This window comes from Erithacus rubecula (assembly GCF_903797595.1).
Source record: "Erithacus rubecula genome assembly, contig: SUPER_Z_unloc_2, whole genome shotgun sequence".
NCBI lineage: Eukaryota > Metazoa > Chordata > Aves > Passeriformes > Muscicapidae > Erithacus > Erithacus rubecula.
In genome coordinates this window covers 14296658-14314331 of record NW_027635860.1, presented here as the reverse complement: position 1 = coordinate 14314331, position 17674 = coordinate 14296658, and the positions used below count along the sequence as shown (strand labels likewise).

General features: G+C 41.5%; 1 protein-coding gene across 1 annotated transcript in view; it reads left to right on the top strand.

The window, feature by feature from the left end:
* The window catches only part of GRIN3A (glutamate ionotropic receptor NMDA type subunit 3A), a 66440-nt gene extending 50254 nt beyond the window's left edge, over nt 1–16186 (top strand). The window contains exons 7-10 of the mRNA XM_079331169.1: nt 1162–1313; nt 12484–12648; nt 13365–13438; nt 15540–16186. Of these exons, the coding sequence (XP_079187295.1) occupies nt 1162–1313; nt 12484–12648; nt 13365–13438; nt 15540–15876 (728 nt within the window). The 3' untranslated portion in view covers nt 15877–16186. The remainder of the gene's footprint in view (nt 1–1161; nt 1314–12483; nt 12649–13364; nt 13439–15539) is intronic.
* The last annotated feature ends 1488 nt before the right edge of the window (nt 16187–17674 follow it).

Sequence of the window (17674 nt, the reverse complement as noted above, 5' to 3'; positions counted from 1 at the left end):
AACAAAAAAATAGGCCCTGAACTATATGATTTCAGATGATTTGACTTCATATCACCCAATTACTAAAAAAGTATGCTGAAAATGTGATATTTATGAGTCCTTGCTGTGCCAGCTCTGAAACAAACCCTTTGATGTGAGCAAATTCATTCAGATGGAATTACAGGCACAATGTAAAAAACTCAGCAGAAAGGGAGACTATTGCACTGTGGGAACAGTGATCACCTCATCACTCGTCAAAAGTGAGCCACTTTGGCAAATTAAGCACTCACCTGTGAGGGTTTTTCTCTTTCTTCCTGTATTGTTGTTGGGTTTTTAAGGAGACAGTCTGAAACTCTGAATTCTGAACTGAGAAACAAAAATCCACAGTGGACTAGAAATTAATTTCTGCAGGCAACTGGCATGCAGCTGCATGTCTTCAAGGGATCAAGTGTATTTGTTTAGAATTTCTAAAGCCAAACCCCAGATTCTGCTAATAGAAATACCACATTCAGAGTTACTGAATTCATTTTCACTTACACTAAGTCCTTTACCAACACTTTAACATGGTGAAAGACAACCCAGTGGCTAAAAACTGCATTTATTAGTACCTGAAAGTCCCTGTCAGTCCCAGAGTAGAAGTACATGAACTGAAAGTATAGCCCCTGGGCTTTAAATTGCTGTGTGATAACAATGAAGATTGCTTCTGTCTATATTTACATGCATACAGCTTCTCATCAGAAAATGAGTAGGAAGAAAATGTCACATCTGACACCACAGTCACATCCACTGCTCTAGCAATGCAAGGAGATCACACAATGGTTTATGTGACATTGAGGCCCTTTTGCATTGCTGAAAGAATCCATGGCAAGGGCATGAAAAAGTCTGTGTTTCTAGAGAAAATATTTATTCATCCATTCTCTCCATTTCAAATTTCTGAACCTCTTGTTTTACGTATTTCTTGTGTGGCCATAATAATTTGGAATTTGCTTGTTCTGTTTATATTGGGGGACTTATTTTGCACCAAGAAAAGGTCTTGCCTCAGCATTCTCAGATCACAGTAAGCCAGGTTTGAGCTGGCTGTCTGAAACAGAGTGCCAGCTTGCTCTTCCATGCTGAAATGAACATACATCAGCTAAAACCAAACAGGAAAGAAAGAGATGATTGTACTGTTCTCCCTCCTAGGATATGGCATTGGTCTTCCCCCCAACTCTCCGCTCACTTCAAACATCTCTGACCTTATCAGCCAGTACAAATCCCATGGCTTCATGGATGTTCTGCACGACAAGTGGTACAAGGTTGTTCCCTGTGGGAAACGCAGCTTCGCCGTCACGGAGGTAAGCAGTGAGCTGGGGTCACGAGAGTGAGGCTTTGTGCAAGCTGGCAACTATTTCCCCTCATTCCTAATGACATGCCCACATGGCAGGGATGGGTGGCAGCTGAAGAGGAGGAGGAGGCTTTGAAAGGAAGAGCTGCTGACCCAGGCAGCAGTCAGATCAGAGCAGGAGGGGTATGCCAGTGGGACTGTACTGCTGAGTAAGGCACCAGGGAGCTCCTCTGGAGACAAGCAGGGCATGAAAAGGGCAGTAAAAATCCTGATCTGGCACAGTGTACAGCAAAACTGTCCAATTCCACTCAACTGTGTGTGTATCACCATCCACAGAGAAAGGGGGAGCTTAGGACATCCTAAATTTTTAATACACATCCCAACTTGGGTAGCAGCTACCTGTACCAAAGATAGGATTTCAGACTAGAAGTGGTCTGCTAAGATACCACACAACAAAGAGAGGGGGAACAGGTCTCACTTCCAGAGTGAGATCTATGAGAAATGGAAGTAAGTCTTCATGGATGTACATCCAAGTACCAAATCCGAGGAGTTTCTTCAGTTCATGACAGCTGAAGAGGTAGAACATTATTTATGAGAAAAAAATTACTCTTACCAGAACTGCAGTTTTTCCTTAAGTTCTCCAGACTGTCAAGTGAAAAAATAAGATAAAGTATTGTGAAATAAAAAGCACCAGCAATGTCTGAAGCTTAATAGCATTCTCTTTTAGCTCAAGGTCTTCCAGGAGGAATAGGTTATGTATTCTCAGGAGAACAAAACCATTGGAACTCTGCTGTCTCCTTCTCAGATTGTTCTACCAAACACACATGGTGTTCCCCAAGGAAGTGGGAAGCATTCTCCTATTAAAGAGAAGCTCAGTTTCCTGGGATCTGACTCCCACTTTTCAATGGTTACCTGCAAAACTCTGGCTGCTGACTAAATCACTAGAAAGTTAGCATTTTTTAGAGATACGACAAAGCAAATCTTTATTTGGCATTTTTAATACATAATTTGTTGGGGTATTTCTGCATGTCTTACTACATATTTTACTTTTTCATTACGATTGTGTCAATAGAAAATAAATTATATTTTAACATCAAATATTCATAGAAGAAATTCAATTTATTTTTATCCAACTTAATAATTTTTTCTCTTTTTTTATGTGATGAATTCAACACAAGAAAACTTAACAAGAAAACTTAAACAGAACTGTGTATTCACTGCTCCTTCTGATTTAGCTTATCTGAAGATTGTATTATAACCTAAAAAGAGAATTGTTTTTTTAAAATAGCACTTCCTTCATGACTTCTTGTTACTCTACATTTTAACAAGTCTTGAATTAAATCTCTGGAAAATTACAAGGTGGTAATGGTATAAATTATCTCAGTGTTACTTAAAACTCAAAACTCTTACAGCAGAGAAAACTTACCTTCCTAATAAATCCCTAGGGATTGGACAAAAGGAGACTCCTCTGGTCATGTCTTACCCCACAGCATTCATCTGGGGCTGTATGCTCTCTATGCTTAGTCATAGAGTAAATTCGAGTTAAAAGTACAATTTTGATTAATACTGGTTTTCTCCCAGAGCTTGCTTCTTTAGGTCAGTACAGTGAGGTGCTTAGATCCCCTGGGATGGCCATGAGACGATCCACTGGGCTGCAGGAGTAAAGTACTAAAACCTGAGTAATACCTACCTATAAAATTGTACATAGATGTACATGTATAAGGGTCCTTGCTCAAGATGTTACCAATAGAGATGCATGATCAACACAAGATTCCTCAAGGCCTACCAACAAAGGGAGAGGAGGTGGGGCAAAAATCTGCTCCACTTTGAAAAGAAAATTCAGATTTTGCCCTGTGAATAGTCCCATGGAATTTGTTGTTTGGTTGTGGTTTTTTGGTTTTTTTTACTATTTAATAGGTTTTGACCACAGGATTTTAAGGGAGGGCTTAAGCATGAGGTCACTGCTGGAGGACATGTTGTGCTTTAACGTAATTACATCTTTTGAGTATAATCTCCATGTGAAGACCAGAAAGAAGAGCAGGTGTAGCTGCTCCCAGGCTGGCTGTCTGACCATAGTCCTTATTCCATCTTCAGTTGCACTAATTCAACATGCACAACTGAGTTTTTTGTTCAGAAACTAAGTCCAACAAGTTGGTTCAGAATTCAGTTCATGCAGTCCAGCAAGGCCAAGAGAAAGGTCCTGCACCTGGGCTGGGGCAATGCCGAGCACACATACAGAATGGATTGAGAGCAGCCCTGGGGAGAAGGGCTTGATGCTTTAGTGGATTACAAGCTCAAGATGACCTGGCAGTGTGCTCTGAAAGCCAAAGGCTGCATCAGTGGAAGTGTGGGCAGCAGGTGGAGGGAGAGGTTTGTGCACCTCTACTCGCTCTGGTGAGACCCCACCTGCAGAGGTGCATCCAGCTCCAGGATCCTCAGCATAAGAAGGATGTGGCACTGTTGGAGGAAATCCAGAGGAGAACAAAAAAGTGATCAGAGGGCCTCTCTGCTCTGGAGCCAGGCTGGGAGAGCTAGGGGTTTTCACCTGGAGAAGAGAAGGCTCCAGTGAGACCTCAGAGTCCCTTCCAGTGCCTAACTCCAAGAAAGCTAGAGAGGAACTTGGATAAGGGATGGAGTGACAAGATAAGGAGGAATGGTTTTAAGCTGAAAGAGGTAAATTTAGCTGATAAAAGGAAAAATGTAAACATTTAGGTGGTGAGGCCCTGACAGAAGTTGCCTAGAGAAGCACTGGCTGTCCCACCCCTGGGAGTGTCCAAGACCAGGTGGGAGAGGGTTTGGAGGAACCTGGTCCTGTGGTTGGCATCCCTGCCCATGGCAGGGGGCTGAAATTAGATGGTCTATAAGGTGTCTTCAAAACCACACTATTCTAGGATTCTGTGAATCTAAAGTCACTCAAAGGTCTTTATGCCATCAGAAAGTGAGCAGAAGCAGAACACCACTTGAAAGTTTGTGCCATTTGTGGGGTAAGCTCTGCTAAGACCAGATCTTCATTTTCCTGAGTTGCCTCATTTTTAATGCATCTACCAAATGCATCCCCTCTTCTTCATCCATTTCTTTTGGCCAAGAACTTGCAGATTTTAGAACATGTGATTTCTTAGTTGGGAGAAAATTACTAAACTTAACAGCCAAACAGCAAACACTCTCTAAAGCACAAGTTTCCCACTGTTGCAGCAAGAAACAGGGAAATTAATCTTAGACTCACCTTTGTGTTGGTTTGTATCCTTTACTGCTCTACGGCCCAGAAATCTCTGTAACTTAACTCCCTGCACTCAGTCACAGTAGTATTCTACAGATTCACTGAAGTGTGGATGATGTTCAGCACAGAAGCAGATGATTCATTTTTGGAAAAAGTCTTAGCTTCTTAGTGGGTAGTCATTCACAATGGATTATATGGCAAAGTGAGATCCAACAATTGGCTTTTGACAGCAAGAGTAAGGCTTTGTATTTTTCTATGTCTTTTTGATAAATTAGGTCTGTGACATGCTGCACTTGTTGGCCAGAAGTAATGACCTCAAAATGGGAATATATATAGGTGAAATACTGATCAGTATAACCTTTAAATTGGTAGGATATCCATCACCCGTTTTTTTCATTGCCTCTTTAACTTTGCCTGATTCTTATCCACCTGCCACTCCTGCCCACTGAAGCTAATTTTTCCTACAGATTTCTTTCAAGATCCGTCTTCTTACTCATGATTTTTTACTGATCTTACACTAGGAAATAATGTTTCCTGTGGCAGAACTCACTGCTAGCTCTTCCCATTTCTTTCTGGTAATGGATGAGCACTGTGCTCATTCTAAATTGCACTTCAAAACAAAGCTGTCCTGGAAAGAAATTATTCAGCTTGGGGCTGGAAGGTTTGCAGTGACTCTTCAAGCTATGAAACCAATAAAGATGGTTTCTTTTCTGAAAGTGCAGCGGTCAGAAGTGCTTGACTCTGCTGGTTTTTTTAACCTCTCCAGCAAAGTCACTTACCCAAAGCATCTTATCCTGGTCATCATCCACTGACTGGATCATTTATGGGGGATGTAGTTAAGTCAGGCTTGGGAAGAACACTGCAGTGAATTGCACTTCACCCTCTCCACTGCAGATAATTGTGGGTGGCAGTAGCTGTTTTTGGTGAGAGCTGGCATCTAGCAGTACTACTTGAGTACTCTTGGTTTAAAATTGTCATATTCTAGTTTCAAAGGAATGCCTTTGTGGCAAAACTGCTGGGTTCCCTACTTAGGGTGAAACATGGTGCAGGAGGGATGAGGGGTTGACAGAGTTATATTTGCACATCATATCTGGACATAATCATTGTAATTTGTTTTTATTTTGCATACAGTACATTCAGCCCTTCCTCTACCCTACTGTTACTCTCACTAATGCCTCTTCAGAAGGAACCAGGCTCTTGGGACTTGCTCTTCCTTCCCATTAGTTCCACCCAAGCTTAGAAGAGACTGCAGAGAGAAGGTTTTTACAAAGAGGGTGGAAAATCACTGGCAGATGTTTCCCAGAGGGGTGGTGGATGCCCCATCCCTGAAAGTGTTCAATCACCCCTGGAAGCATCCAAGGCTCTGAGCAATCTGTTCTAATTTCATATGTCCTGTTCATTGTGGGGCAGTAGGACCAGGTGGCCTTGAAAAATCCCTTGCAATTCAAATCAGTCTATGACTCTGTGATTTTTCGGAACAAAAGTTTTGCCATTTTCTGCTGCTGGTAACAGCAGCTCTGGAACTCAGACAGAAGGGCAGCAGGCAGGGGTATCCTTGAAAGGCAAAATATTTGCAGTCATTGGGTTTGGCTGCTCAGGCCAGGCACTGATGACCAGGGCTGGGTTTATTAAGATAGTACAAAAGAGAAGAGCCCTTCCTGGTCCATGCTTTGGGAGAAGCTGAGTGTATTCTTTCATAGTTTTTTAGCTTTTTTTTTTTTTTTAATGTTACTATTGAAATTGTATCTTGTATTTCACTTGATAGATTTGTGTTTCTCCCTTTTGTATTTACAATGGTCACAGGACAGGTGGAGCTCTAGAACTTAGACTGATTTTCCACGTTGACTGGCAGTTCAGTCAGATAACAATCAACATATGGAATATAAAATGATATATTGCCACATACCATTATCTCCCAGCTATTAATATCACACAAATGATATCTAACCTGACATTTAAAATAACAGTACATGAAAGCACACAGACCCTGGCAGCCCAAACTGACCCTGTCACTGCAGTCCCACTACTTTCCACAGTGGTGATGCTGGGGAAGGCACAGTGCCATGAACCTACTCCCAGTGCCTGAGGGACAGGTCCATGCTAGTGGGGATTAGTCCTCGACCACAGCATTCCCTCTGATCCAGACCAGAAAAAATAAAATCCCTTCATCTTAGAATTATGGAATAATTTATGCTGGCAAAGACCTCTACAATCAATGAATCCAACCATTAACACAGCACTGCCAAGTCCACCACTAAACTGTGTCCCTAAGTGCCTCATCTGTAGGTCTTTTAAATCCCCTCAGGGATGGTGATCTCCCATGAGTGGTGGGGTCCATGGATGGCTTTTCTCACAAGTCTCTGAAGGAACTTGCTCAAACTCACTCTGTCTTTTTGCCTGAGTTGATCATCTTTGGCCTCAGCATCACTCAAGAGGCACAGACAATACCTTGTTCATCTTGCCATGATTTCACCCAGATGTCATCCAGAAAATTGTGTCTTTCTGCTCTTTTTTCTAGTGCCCTTAAAGGTCAACAAATAGTTTCCTTTTTTGTTACACCCATCACCTGACAACTCAATAGTGACTGTTCCAGCCTTGAAGCTCTGGTTTATGTTTGTCCTTGGTGCACTGCAGGTGTCAAGGGGAGGCCATGCAGACACTTCCAAAAAGGAAACAAACTGCCATGTGCTCATAAATAGCAGCTGCCCATCAGTCACCTTTCGCAGCACCTTGTTGCCAGAGTGTGAAGAACAAACACAAAGAACAGGGAAAAAGGGTTCTGCTGTGCCAAGATAATTTTCTCAGTCTGCACATATGCTGGCTGGGGAGGAGAGGTGGCCCCTGCCCACAGGAGAAACTGGGAATGTCACCAAAAAGGGTCTCACAAAGTGACAGATGTTGAATTGAAAAGGGGTCATTTCAGAGTGGGAAGAGACAGTGAGTTCTGGGCTTCTACTGTAGAAAAAAAGAAAAAAAAAACTTTGCACAACAGTCCTGCAGAAAGGAGTGAATGAATATTGGCTCTATCTGAGTGAGGAGAAGATGTCTCCTGCAAATGAGTAAAAGATTAAATTCATCCATCGAAACTGAAAACAAACAAAAGAAAAAGGTGACGGTCTGAAGAGGCACTGGCTGCAAAATTTATTAGTTGTAAATAAAACATTTATTACAAAACAGTGGTTTTCCAGCTCTGTGCAAAAGTCTTCACAACAAGCAGAGAAAGGAACTTGTCTTGCCAATGCAAGACAATATTTACAGACACATGAAACCCTAAAGCCATGGTCACCAGTCTTTGCTAAGGATAATCCCCCTAAAGAGATTAATATGTATTATTTTTAATAATAAAAATAATGCTACTTCTTTGAGAGCACACAAAGCCATAAGAATGAAAATCAAGTGTAAAAATAAGTCTCTCTGCAGCTACAAGAAATGCTACAATATAGAGAGGGGGCACGTTTTAACACCACTTAGCTGACTAAACCAAAGCATCAGCATCAGTAGGATTTTGCAAGCCTACTGAGATGTGTAATTGAGTTTAGAATTTTGCCCTTCATATCCATTTATCCCTGATAATTACTTCTCAGCACAGGTGCTGCAAAACTTAACTTCTGAATATCAGCAAACCTTTTTAAAATCCTTATAGGGAAAATGCAATCAAGAAAATACAGCTTATTATTATAGTTAACACACTCATGATACCCATATTTAGTATTTGGGTTCAGCAGTGTGTAGCACCAATATCTGTGCTGTGCTGGCAATCTGCAGATTAGCCACAAGAATCTTTACAAGCTTCTAATTAGTCAAAGTTTGACTACAGGAGTATTTGATGACTTAGTGTAGCCAGGGAGAGTGAAGCATTTGCAGTCTCCTTTAGTAGGGAGTAAAACAGAAGCTCTTTCCATGAAAACAAATGCTGAAATCACTAAGTGCTGTTTTTGTCTCTGCTCCCTGCTCCAAAGTGAACACAAATGTAATACTGTCTTCTCTGCATCCTTTTACTTCTATTCACAGATAAAATAAAATAATAATAAAAAAGGCATATAACTACAGTGGAAACAACAGGAAATATCTGGATAGCAACTGCATATATGGGTTGATAAATTGGAAAAGTCTCTCCAGGGATTACTACTTTCTCTTGAATTTACTGGAATCCAGAAAATGCCAATTTGCCAGTGAGAAAAAACTTGGAGGCTGTTGGAACTGTTGTGCATTAGCAGTAATTATCACAGTATTGACTACACTGCTTATTGCTCTAGAACTATTACATAGACATAACTGAGTACATTCTTCTAAAATACAGGGAGCTACCTCCTGGATTTATGATTACAAACTGGGACCAACTACTATGTTTTTATCCTGGCTTAATAAAGAATACACTTCATGGTAGGCTTTTATCCCTTAAAAAAAAAAAAAAAAAGAAAAGGAAATGAAAATAAGATATTGCAGTATAGAAATCCATCAGTTTGTTCGGTCCCTACCCTTGGAGCATAGAGGAAAGCAGTGATGCAGGTAAACCAGATTTTTCTGCTCTTTCCACATATATTCTATGTATGTATCTAAAAAAACATAAAGGAGCATCAAAACAAGTACTAGAGCTTGCTTCTATAGTACAGAATGAAGCAATGAAAATGAGAGGTGCCTCTATTAGAGAGTTTCCTTTACTATTTAACATGTGTCTATAAAGTAATTATGGACAGCTGACAGACATTTTACAATGGTCTGTGAATGTGCTGATACAGCTATGCATAATCACTCCATACACTCCACACTGTGTTAATTATTTCTCCCCAACTGTGTTTTCCCCCTTGATTTAGTCTCAAAAATTTTCTTCTATTTTGCAACCTTTACCAGCCAGCTCTCCCGATGTGTAACCTTCTTTATTGCTAGATGAAATATTATTGATGCTTTGTTTTGGCACTTCCTTTCCTATGAAAAGATGTCCTGTTTGGGAAAATTTCAAAAGCTATCCATTACAGGTGAAAAACTCATCCGGAATGACAGCTGGAATTTCTTTCACCTGCTTCCAGGGGAGGTAGAAAACAATTTTGCAGAGCTGACAGGACAGAGAGCCAGACCCTCATCAGCATAAATCACAGAGGCTTTGCTGAAGATGAGGGAGTTATTTTTCATGTAAGGAGCTGGCCAAGTGTGCTCTCTGCAGCAGTGCTGGAGTGGCATCAGACCCTGACCCCAAGCTGGAGGAGACATCCTGTGGCCACAGGGGAGGCAGCAATTTTGGGGCTGGTCCGGCCCAAGAGGTCTGTGACAAAAATAGAGGGACAGGAATGATGGAGCTGCCTGAATAATAAAGAACTTTTAATGAATAAAATGGCGAACATAGAAGCCACATGAACTGAGAGTCATTGTCCAAAAACCCAGGGGTGTGGCAAACATAACAATGCACAGGGGTATCTGTTTATCAGGAAAGGTCCAGTCACAAACACGGTCTAGGAGCATGCCCCTGCATGTGAGCAGGCCTGAACCAACTGAGAACAAGAAGCAGAAACATGACCTATTGTGGAATAACCCCATTGACATGTCACCTCCCATGGTCTCAGGTTAATGCCTCCTGCACCTGCAGGTGAAGCCGCTCCCCTGTCCACCCCCATCAGACCCATTTCCCCAGCATCCCAGCATTCAGGAACCCAGACTGCAACAGGGCTTTTTATTATTATTATTTAGAATTACTAGAGTTTTATGATATTACATTAAACCTACATCTCATGGCAAGAGCCACCAATAAGCTCTTAATCTCTGATATCCAACAGCTGGAACCTGGGAGCATGAGTAGATAAGTGTATTCATCAGATGACTGAGAAAATACATTCCCTTTTAATCATTGTTCTGTTTGTTCTTATGTTTACTGTTAGCTCTGTATCTCTAAGTAAGTTGTTGCATATTTGTCTTTGAGCACCCTTTCTGGGAAGGGAGTGATTTGCTTTAGAGCTTCCTGGAGAACTGGCAAATGCACCTTTAACCATGTTCAGCTATTTGGGATAGCAGGATTTCTGCTTCTTAAAGATTCTTACAGAAGTTCCAAAGTCAAAGATGGGCTATACTGAGGTCTTAGCTCTGAGACCTATGAATAAAAGACATGGGACCTCATTATGATTTTATTCTATCTGAGCTGAAATTTGGGCTTCATTGCCAATTAGAAGAAACAGGTCACACAGACCTACAGTCAAACACTCTAGTGCTTGAGCAGTGTAAAGCATTACCACCTCTAAACTTTGTGTCACCCTCCTGTGCCCCTAACTGGAAGGACAAACTATGGACAGCAGCTATTATTCTTGTCAGTAAGAAATTGTGATGTGAAGAGGAAAGTTTTGCCTTGAGGTTGAACTTACAAAGTCTTTATTTTAAAAAAACCCTTGCGCCAAAACTCTGGCATACTTCTACCTCAGAGCCATTTTGCTGGGGTTTTTTTTATGCTTTCCATTTTGCAGTAAGTTTTCTTTAGAAATTGCTTTTATACCTCCATTATACCCTTCAACACCCTTGAAGTGTTTATTCACTGGTACAAAAATTCTCACCCCAAAAGTTCTGCTCAATGTGCTTTGGGACAAGGAGGTTGATTTTGGCAGGGTATACCAAAAACAAGAGTTCATTGCCAGTGCCAGCATGGAAAAGTTCTCACTCTGCTATACTGCTGAAGCTCTCTTCTTCTAAAAAAAATCTGTGAGATGCTATCTCCTACCATTGTGTTCTAAAGAACAGAAATCAAGTATGCAAACCAGAAATCAAATATGCAAACCAGGAGAAATAGAGCTCACAGTCACCCAACAGAAGTACACAGCAGGACTTCCAAGCTCTCACCTTCAGTGAACTCATCAGTTACCAACCAACTAGTGGCTTAATATGACCTTAGAACAAGACTTGACAAATATTCTGTCATGTATCTTTTGACTAATTCCAGTTTCTTTTTCCAGCTTATAGAAATAGTCATAATAAAGCACCATCCCCACCCCCACCCATGGAGCAAATGAACACAAGGAACACAACAGGTCAAGGGTAACAGCATCACAGGTGACACACAACCCTTCCCAAACTCTGCTCCTTTTTTTTTTTCCTTTCTTTTTCTTTTTAATATACTTGCCTGGGGAAAAACATTGTTCAATAGAAAGACACAACTGGATTTTGTATTCCTGGAAATATTTCCATAATAATCCGCGGGCAGTAATTCTTCATGAGGGATTTTAGTTATTGATAAATTTAGTTATGGAGACCTGAGAATAAAAGTACTAGAAGCATACCTCACCCACACATTGCAGTGCAGGTATCTGTGGTACAGATTGCTCTACAGAGTTTCTTGGTGTTCAAATGTGATTAATGCCAATAAAACAAAATAATTAAAGGCTTCCTACGCTACATGAAAAGGGTGGGTTGGCAGGAAAAGGGGGAAATGTTCCTGTTTTCCATAGCTGTAGTCAGAGTTCTTAACAAACACAATTTACAACTTAACGAGCAGTCCTGTTAATGTAGGGAGTGGAAGATTGCCATGTTTGTGCTACTTATTTCACATTTTCTCCATGACCCTCCATCAAAGGTAAAGTACAAAAAGGAGAAGTTAATGATCAATTCCCTGAAAATATGAAAATTAGCTCCCTGCTGATGAAGGACTTGCTTTACAGTTCATTGACTACATTCTGTCAAGCAGTACTTGCTTTTACAAATGCAAAGACACTGCAAACACCAGATCCTTGTACACATTTAACACTCCACCTCATTAGGGGAATGGCACCAAATTCCCTGGTGTTTGGCTGACTTTTTTGCCATGATAGATCCTTTGCTCTGACTGAACACCAAGCAGCACAGAAAGGCTTTGCTGTGAGATATATCCAGACTGTTCTGCATTATTTCACTACTGTGTATTCAGACCATATTTCCACATGAGAAAACAAAGATCTGCTTCAGCACACTAACAGCCTCCTGCATGAACCTCCCCTTTTGATTTTACTCACAGACACTGCAGATGGGGATAAAACATTTCTCAGGGCTCTTCGTGATGTTGTGCGTTGGGTTTGGCTTGTCCATTCTCACCACCATGGGGGAACACATCGTGTACAGACTGGTCCTGCCACGAATCAAGAAGAAATCCAAGATGAAGTACTGGCTGCATACCAGTCAGGTATGTGTACTGAAGTTACCCTGTGAAAGTTGTGTGGCTAGGAAAGCCTGGGCAAGAACAAGGTATAGAATGTAAGAGCACTGACAGCTGGCATTTGAAACACAACAGCAGCATCAGGAGCTTGAAGAGGCTGACCTAAGGATGGAGTGGGATGCACAGAGTAAACAATTTAAATATTCAGTTGCAAAGTTCACAGAGGGACCTTTCCACTTGCACTTGTAGCCTCACAGCTCAGCTCCTCTGGATGACAGAAGCAACAGTGTTGACTGTGAACTGACAAACCAGAACATTTTATCTCACTGTTACAGGTTCTCAAACCTCTGAGGCAAGCAGGAAAGGCTGGGTAACCTCCCTTGTTATTCTAGAGAAACTAATGGGACAGAATTGTTCTGGGTGCTTGCTCTAAAGTAAGAACTTACTTTACAGCAAAAGACACAAAAGGGAAGAACTTCCATTGCTTTAAAGCAGTGCATTTAAAACTAATTTAACAGCCTGGATTGTTCCCAAACTATTCAAGCCTTTCAGCTTGTCCTTCTTTGGGAAAATACAGGAAAATAAATCTGTTGTAATGACAAAGCACAGACAATTGCTTGTATCCTTCAATGTGCAAAACAATTTATGCTTAAGTCCATCAGACAAAACCCAAATTGTTTGCCTATTTGTGGAGCCATTTTTAATCTTGCTTTTACTAATTTATATTCCTCTTTTCCCTCTAGAGATTACATCGTGCTCTGAACAGTTCATTTATTGAAGAAAAACGTCAGCCTAAGAAAAAACGAGTAGAAAAGAGGTAGGAAGTTCTCCATGCCTTAAAACACAAACTATAAAAAATTACTTTGAAATTAAATACCTTATGTCTGGATATGTAGTTATGGATCTAATACATCCCAAAGATAATAGAATTAAAAAAAAAAAAAAGGAAACAAGTTAAAAGTGACAAATGAGGGAGGCAGAAATTAATTATTTTTTCCTAGTATTAAATCTAGAAATCTTGTTCTTTCATGATTTTGCATACAGCTAATAAAAAAAACAACTCCCATTTTAAAGATGGGCTTTGCAATTGAAGCCCACTGCCCATGTGTTTAGGGAAAGAATGACTGCCATGCCACAGCAGAACAGATAACCAGGGCTCCAGGAGGCTGAGCCTTTAGAGGGAGAGGTCAGGCACTCACATGCCTGAAACTCCTTCAGCTCTCTTCTTTCATCAAATGACAAATAAGAAAGCTGAGGAGAGGCAAATGCAGTCCTTTCAGAAAACATTGTGTCCAACAAGTTTTGTTGGAGAAAAAAGGAGACAACAACCTTGCCTTGTTTTCATAGCCTGTGTGTTCTACAGAGGAGAGAATGGTATGTACAGCTTCCAGGAACACAAGGCATTGCATGGAATTGTGCACATTCTCAGCAACTCAGTCCTACTGTTGCACTTTGTAAGAACACAGACAGCAGCACTGCTTTTCTACAGAGAAGTTCAGACACATAGTATAGAATAGAAAAAGTCTTCCAGAATGTTACTGGATGTTTGGCCTGACTGAAATCTATAGATGTCAATGTGTTTCTTTGATACTCCTCTGCTAAAGGCAGCAAATATAAACAAGTAAATGTCTCTAAATTCCTAAGCTGCCTTTATACACACAAGTGTCTTAAAACACCTGCAATTGAACACATCTGTTCATTCCTTCATCTTATCAAAGATAAACATGATGCCCTCCTGCTTGAAACATCCCCTCCTGCCTCCCTTCCATCACATCTCTTGGAGAACACTCCTGATCAGCACCTCCTTGAACAAAATGTCCACTTTCCAAGTTCCTTTAGTGCAGGCACATGAGAAAAGTATCCACCCCTGAAGCCAGCTGCCTTCAGCAGTCACAACCCTGAAATATCAACCTCCTTCCTTCACCTGTCCACTGGCAGCTCACACCAAGAGGCCTTTGGTCCAAGGATACCCACAGAGGACCTCAAGGAGGGAGCACTTTGAAACACAACTCCTTCAGATTTTAAACCTCCCTTTATCAACTGAGCACACATCAACCTGTCCCAAAGGGAAAGCAGCAGCAAAGAGAAGCCCCACTCCCACAAGAGAAGCTCTGTGCTTCCTTCTGTCCCAGCTGGAGAGCAGAGGCCACGGGCTACTCTTCAGTTTGGGAAGGAGTCCTGGGAATTGGCCTGATGTGGGAGCCCAGCAGAAAGAAGTTCCTCAAAGAGAAGGGAAATGTTCTCCGGAATCAAAATATTACGGAAACATTTCTTCAGGAAAAAAAATTTTAAAAAGCATTTTAAAAAGTTCCCAGACTAATTTGTGCCCCAGCACAACAGCCACAAAGTCTCTGTGGTGTGTCAGAAAGCTCAGGAATGAACCTGCAAGGTTTGGCTACACATCACTGGTATCTATCCCCCAAAGCACAGGCAGCTCCCCAGCAAGACTGAGGGATAAAACTTCCCCATTCACCTCTCCACACCACCTCTAGGTAGTCTCTTTCCTTCTCTGTGATAGTAAATACTCAAGCCAAGACAGAGTAGTAACACACAAAGGACTAATGTTGTAATAAATTTGCACATTGCAACTACAGTAGCTTTCAGAAGGCTTTGAAGCTTTTTTTGCTGAGCTGAAGCTGAATAATTTCATACCTAAAAGAAAAAAAAAGTTTTGGGGAAGATGACATTCAGCATTCTGTTCTAGCCTCTGCAATGGTTAAATCACAGAAATTTGGTCATTTAAATTCATGATCTGTGGCTTGCAAGAAAACATAATTCCACGGATAAAGGAATAATATTTCTATGTAATATATGTAACAGCAGCCTTATATTTTTCCAGTAGGATAGCTCACATGGGAGGTTTGCACACACACAAGAGCAGGCTCTGATGTGGTATTTACTCTTCTCTCTCTGCTCAGGGTCCACGTGGGAAACAGCCAGCATGCAGTGTGGAACACAGCTAACCTGGGCAACTGCCACCGAAAAAAATACATCTGCAGTGATGAGGGGCAAAATGAGGTGACAATCCATCAGCACCAGGACATCCCCCTGCCACAGGGGAGGAGAGAGACTCCTCCTTCCCTGGCCACCAACGGGAAAGCAGAGTCCCTCAACACTGCAAGGACCTCAGTGCTGCAAGAGCTGACAGAACTGGAGAAGCAGATTGAAATCATCAAGCAGGAGCTGCAGCTTGCCATGGACAGGAAATCAGAGCTGGAAGAGTATGCAAGGACAAACAGAACTGCAGAGTCCTAGGCCAGCATACCTTCCCCTTTTCTTCCTTTCTCCCCTTCCTCTGTAAAATTTGTAACACACTTTTGTAATGCCAGAAAGGGGTGCAAAAATAAAGCAGGCAATAAGCTCTTCAGAAGAGCAGAATTGCAGCAGCCCACAGCTACTGCCACCCTCCCGAGTCCTCCTCCTTTCACAAGTTTCTTATTCTCCTGGAAAACACCAGCCATTCCCAAGGGACTGGAGAGACAAGGAGCATCTCAATGAGAGTTCCTTATTTCTCCACCTGACAGTACAGTGAGGTTCCACTTTTTTTGCCCTTTCTGTGCATTAATTTAAAAAAAAAAAAAAAAAAAAAAAAAAAAAAAAAAAAAAAAAAGAAAAAAATTATATATACCAAAAAAAAAAAGGTTTAAACTGTTCATTGGCAGTATGTCCCTTTGTTGGTACATTTTTGTTGTGTTCTGTATGGGTCTAGTCTCTGTTCATGTGAAGGCTCCTCACGGATGCCTCTTTATGGCAGGTGCTGTTCTGTGTTGGCAGTCCCTTCCCTCCTGGCACAGGCTCACAAGACAAATTCCTGGTGGCAAACCCACCACACACCATTCCCTCAGTTCTGTCAGCACAAATGGAGTTGTGGCTGCTCTGACACTGTGGTGAAGGAACTCACCCAGCTTAAAATAACTTGGCAAAAACAAAACCACCACTTCTGTCTGCCTGTGAGCCTAGGCTGGGCTTCCACTCCCTCCCAGAGAGAAGCCATGCAAACATTGCACCAGCAGGTGAAGGGATGGATTCAGAGTGGCACAGGGCAAGTATGAGAAGGGAGAGGGGGGCACTACTGTAAATCAATATTTACCTCAAAAAGTGAAATATTTGCCAGTGTGAAACTACTCCCTTAATATTCTCTGTCTTAAGGTGACAATAAAGTCCTTTCTCACAGACGAGGAGACAAAGGAAGCTCTGGACCATGATTCAAAACCAAAAGAAGCCACCTAAACTGCTCTGTGGATAAAGAATGAGAATTGTGGTTTCAGAGGCAATGTAATGAATGAAGCTCTCTCCCTCCTGGGTGATGAGAAGAAGGAAGGGTAAGCTGTTCAGCATCTGAATAAACACTGCATCAACCCAACTGACTGTGTTTTTTAAATAGGGTTTCTATTAATTTTTAAAAACCACTTCTCAACACATCCCATATTACAGGGAAAAATTGTAACACTGTCTCTTAACTCCAGTCTCCCAGATAAGTCACCAAAGTAATTTTTACCCTCCCTGTATCTCCAGCCATCTGCAGGAATGTTGCCTGGGCTGTTCTTGTTAGGTGTAGTTCAAAGTCTGCAGGCAGACAGAGGAAGACATTCTACCTATTTGCACCTCTAATCTTTGAAAAACTCTTGCACATGAGAAGCTCTGCTTCTGCACTAAAAGCTGATCACAGTGAGACCCAGACTAATTACCCTTACCAAGAGCTGATTTTCTGTTCCCTACTCAGGGCTTGTTCTATGCTTTTGTGTGTCTGCTCCTTCTAATGCAGCAACACAGGGAAGAGAAATTAGGACATAGAACAGAGAAGTGGGATCCACAGGCCTGCACTTTGGTATGTCTAATAGATCTGGGAAGTCCCTGCATTCCTGACAAACTTGCCTTCCCCTCCCTCCCCGCCTTTAGATAATTAGCTATTTAGAAAGCTTTGTGTACCATCTGGTACCTCACAACCTTCAATATCACTTGCTTAGAAGAGATGAATTTTGCTCTTTTCATTAAAACACTAGGAAATAAGTATTTCAGTCCAATTTCATAAGTGTTTTTATCAAGGCTTTTA